Below are 5,000 nucleotides of genomic sequence, written 5' to 3'. Positions count from 1 at the left end.
TACTCTTGATACTTTCATGTGACGCTGTAGTTTGATCGTGTTGGGCATTTATCAACGAAAAAAAAAAAAAAAGTTAAAATATGGAGATGAGAGATTTGGATATGCTCATGTATTCATCCTTACCTGTGGGCAGGTATCCTGCGCTCCCCCGCCACCAGCGTGACGTCACACAGCGTCCGTGACTTCAGGTAACCCTCCATCTTGCGGAAGGTCACATCGGCGTGGGACAGAGCGGTGAACACACACTCCTCTGGACACACGCATGGCTCCATCGACACGCATGAGGACAGCGTGGCACTGCTATTGGACGTCCTATACCGACACACACAAAGGAGACATGGTCATTATTTAACACGGTAACCAAAAGTTACAGCCAGGTGCCAGAGGCCAGAAATGTCCACAAACAATAGAAGAGGCTCGCACACTGACACAAAAAGAGGTTGAGGCCCTTTGGGTGCACAAGGAAAGGACGTTTCGGTCCTCAGACCATCATCAACACTCACTATTATTTAACACACAAATAAATATGGCGGCCCAGTCCTGTTTTTACCAGCTAATAACTATCATAAAATTAAGTCTTTTGTAACTCCTGCTGAAAATGTCATCCACGTATCTTTCCACATTACTGCATCTCCATATACTCTTGCCTCAAAAAGAATCTCATCTCCGAATTAGTTCAGAACGCAGCAGACAGAATGTTAACTAAAACCAGAGCAGAGCACATTACACCAATTTTAGCATAACGCTGATGAAGAGCTGCTAAGGAGCCAAAAAGTGTCCGTTTGTCAGACTGATGCTGTGGTAAATGAGTGCAGACTGTTTCTTAAGACCAATTTTAGCATCCCTTCAATGGTTATCTACTCACTTTAGAATTGATTTCCAGATTTTATTGATTATTTTTAAGGCACAGTTCTGCCTAGCGGCTAGACAAAGTTAAAAGGTCTGTGATGTAGGAAGGGGCTAGACCCTCGTGTAAATCACAGACCTTTAACCCCTTATGAGCAGGATTGCAGAATGAGATCCTCAGGCAGGGCCCTGTCTGAAGACAAAAGCCAATTGGCCCTTGCCATCAGGGCCCCTGGACTTTGGAATGACCTGCCTGAGGAGATCAGGCAAGCAAATTCAGTCTTTTCTTAAAACACACTTTTATAGATTTGCTTTTACTAGCTGATTAGTCTGTTTTTTGTGCTCATCCTTTTATGCATAGTTTTTTTTTATTTTTTATATATCTTTGATGCACTGTGAAGCTCTTTCTAACTGTTTTAAAAAGTGCTATACAAATAAGGTTTATTAGTATTAATATTGAGAGTGTGTGCTACTTTGTAAAAGGCAAGGTGACAGAAAAAAGGAAAGAGAGCTAGATATGTTACCGTGCACATACTGAACTTTCTCACTCACACACATGCATTCACACACTATTACACATTTCAACAGGGTTATTATAGTATGGCGCCAGCAGCAGACAAAGGCTTTTTAATGGTCCAATTACTAGAGGTAAATGGCCAGATAAATTTAGCCCACTTAGAAGAGAAGCCACCATTTACATTGCTATGGGAGTCAGCCCCATAGGAGAAGCTGAAATTTACTCCACCAAGAACTCCCAGTTTCCTAATACAGTATCTATACCAACAAAGGGGAAACTGAGCAGGAGCACTGGTCCGTGACTTCAACATTTTCTATTCATGAGTGGAGGTGTTGAATCAAGGTTGACTATTTTCACATTTTTCTTTTATCATTTTATTTATACGTTCATTTGGACGAGACAGCTCATATTGATGAACAATACATACAAAATGTAGTGTGAATACACCGGATTTAGCAAGAATGCTAGTTTCCAACAGAAAACAAGCAACATTAAAAGGCACAAATAGAGTACAAAAGCTTACAAAAGAGAAGAAAAAAACAAGTAACAATAAATAATAGCCAATTGTTTTGCCTATAAAAAACAAGACAAGACAGCAAAGAACATTTTACATTTTCAGATTTTTTTGAAAATGGGCCTTAAGAGTTTAAAATCGTATTCTTATAGTTCAAACTCGTGAGGAGCATGGGTATGTTTTACAAAGTTATGCTCTGAAGCATGGTTTCCTTGTGGCTCATCACATATCATGGCTCCCAAACCAGCATTTAATTTACTACGGCCAGAGCTGAACTCCTATATTTTCTTCAGCAACAGTGGCAGTCCTACAGCACACAGGCAGAGAGACAGGGAATTTAGGCACACTTTAGGTTGCGAGGGAGCTGGAATGGATGAGTGTGTAATTGTGCCTGTGTGTATTCACATTTGAGGGTAATAAGTATCAAATTAGCACACTGTTGTGGGACAGAGCGCTATCTGTATTACAGTATACCATACTAATCATTTTCATCATTACCTCCGCCAGGATATCATGTACTTGGCCCTGTGTGCGTGCGTGCGTGCGTGCGTGCGTGCGTGCGTGCTTGCACGCATACTATTTTGCAAATCAGTGTCGTGTTTTTTGTGCACGCTGCCAGCAGGCCAAGGACCTCAATTCTGGAATATTATTTCTAATCATAATTTATTTTTATTCTACAATTGCAGAGCAATTGTCCATCCAGGCTATGGGATAAGCGGCTGGCCAGGCTATGGACCAGAAAGAGCTAAATGCACCCCATTCGGATGCTATCAATGCATTTAATTATCATATTTTATCAGATCATTGAATGGGCGAAGTAGGCGACATATACTGACCTACCCACGATTTATCAGACCATTCATTGGATGTTAGCAGGACATACTGACCTACCAACGGAGATGACTTATATAAGTTAAGTTTCTGTTTCTGTTTTGGACCATGACGGAGGCGCACAGTCTCAAGCGAACTGGAGCCAAGCGAAGCACCACCGAGCGAGCTAAAGTGAGCGAGTTGCCGTGCTAAACGTTGCAACGTTCGCTACTCAGCGGCGTCCGAGTTATATACCAATAGGCCTGCTCACACAAATCACACTTTTACAGACAGTAGGTGACGCAAAGGACACTTACAACTCAAATTGCAACCTGCGGATCACAGAGAAATGCAAATGGAAGAAATCTGAGAGAACGCTGGAGAGTGGTAGACTATGAACGTGTATAAGAGAGAGAAGGAGGAAGACAGTAGGTTGGATGTACAAGTGCTAATCACACTCCTTTGGCTGTAGGTAGAAATCTGACTGCACACATTGCTATTTTTAATGATTAGGGCATACCTGTGTGCTGTAGGCCTGCCAAACATGTCATAGTGGAGATTTCTGCGCACCTCTCTAGTGTTGCTCTGCATGTGTTTCTGTCTTAGTATCTCTAGTGTGTATTAGGAAGAATGTGTGTACGCATGTGTGTGTGTGTGTGTGTGTGTGTGTGTGTGTGTGTGTGTGTGTGTGTGTGTGTGTGTGTGTGTGTGTGTGTGTGTGTGTGTGTGTGTGTGTGTGTGTGTGTGTGTGTGTGTGTGTGTGTGTGTGTGTGTGTGTGTGTGGCGTGTGTGCGTGCGTGCGCGCACTGTAGAATGATTCCGATTCATCACAATCTCCCCTTAATAAAAAGAGGCCCGGACATGTCAAGGTTATGTTGGACTCTGAGTTGAACAGCTGTTTGTTGTGTTCTTGTCTTTGTGTGAAGCCTGGATGAGACTGTTTGCTGTTGCTATTGTATGTGTGCTGTGTATGATGTTTGAATCGTTTCTCCATTTCAATTCTCACATAGGCTAGTATGCATGCACTACTACACAATGAATTACACAACGCACAGACACACACCACATGCCCGCCCACAAACACACACTCACACACACACACACACAGGTAGACAAATTACACAGACATTCCGGGAAAGGTCCCTGGAAGATGTATTGCGTACTATGCATGGCGGGGGTGGAATGGAAACACAATTTAAAAGCTAAATATTTCACCTCCATAGACTGCAAAATCCTGAGCATCTATTTGTGGACCCTTACGGGTCAACCTTTACATTCTCAGAGTTAAATGAACACTCAGGACTCAGCAGTGTATAATCTAATTTTAAAAGCCTATGAGAATGTTCTCACATAACTGTCATGGAAAAAACAACAACAGAAATATAAAGTATGACAATGAATGGACGAATTTGCTTTAATACTGTGTGTGTGTGTGTGCATGTCTGTGTGTGTGTGTGTGTGTGTGTGTGTGTGTGTGTGTGTGTGTGTGTGTGTGTGTGTGTGTGTGTGTGTGTGTGTGTGCGTGTGCGTGTGTGTGTGTGGCGTGAGTGCACGCGTTCATGGCAGTTTGACGTCCTCATTAGTCCCTAGAGAGACTTGAGACCATGTCCTCCATACAGTACCTATCCCATCTACTCCTCCATATGGTTCTCTCCAATTCTACTACTTCTCTCCCCTTCAGCTCAACTCATCCATCTTTCACTCCCCAGCTTCCTCCCCTCTACTACCCTCCACAAGAATGAGGGAGGAGGAAGGCTTTGTGTCTTCTGTTTCCAACCCTCTCTCTACATCTCACAATACTCTCTCCCACTGTGTGCTGGAGTCCATGCATGTGCACACATATTATGAAAGAGTGCCTGCATGTGTTTGCTTGCACGTGTGTGTGTGTGTGTGTGTGTGTGTGTGTGTGTGTGTGTGTGTGTGTGTGTGTGTGTGTGTGTGTGTGTGTGTGTGTGTGTGTGTGTGTGTGTGCGCGTGTGCGTGTGCATGTGTGCGTGTGTGCGTGTGTGCGTGTGTGTGTGTGTGTGTGTGTGTGCGCGCGCGTGCGCATTTATGTGTGTGCCTGTATGTGCGTGTGTGTGTGTGCATTTAAGTGTGTGCCCGTATGTGCGTGTGTGTGTGTGTGCATTTATGTGAGTGCCCGTATGTGCGTGTATGTGCATGTGTTTGCATGTGTGCATTTATGTGTGTGCCAGCATGTGTGTGTGTGGATGTGTGTCTGTGAGTGCATATACGTGTGTGTGAGTGTGTGTGTGTGTGTGTGTGTGTGTGTGTGTGTGTGTGTGTGTGTGTGTGTGTGTGTGTGTGTGTGTG

At 43.7% G+C, this 5,000-nt stretch overlaps 1 protein-coding gene across 2 annotated transcripts in view; it reads right to left on the bottom strand.

Annotated features, from left to right (window-relative positions):
• klhl5 (kelch-like family member 5) overlaps nucleotides 1–5,000 on the bottom strand; it is a 58,880-nt gene that overhangs the window by 29,696 nt on the left and 24,184 nt on the right. For both annotated transcript variants that reach the window (XM_084076712.1, XM_084076711.1), the window contains exon 2: nucleotides 124–312. In XM_084076712.1, the coding sequence (XP_083932838.1) occupies nucleotides 124–272 (149 nt within the window). In that variant the 5' untranslated portion in view covers nucleotides 273–312. The remainder of the gene's footprint in view (nucleotides 1–123; nucleotides 313–5,000) is intronic.

Source organism: Gymnoscopelus microlampas, assembly GCF_963454915.1.
Source record: "Gymnoscopelus microlampas genome assembly, chromosome: 2".
NCBI classification, from domain to species: domain Eukaryota; kingdom Metazoa; phylum Chordata; class Actinopteri; order Myctophiformes; family Myctophidae; genus Gymnoscopelus; species Gymnoscopelus microlampas.
Note: the sequence above shows the minus strand (reverse complement) of the source record. Positions and strands in the feature narration are given on the sequence as shown.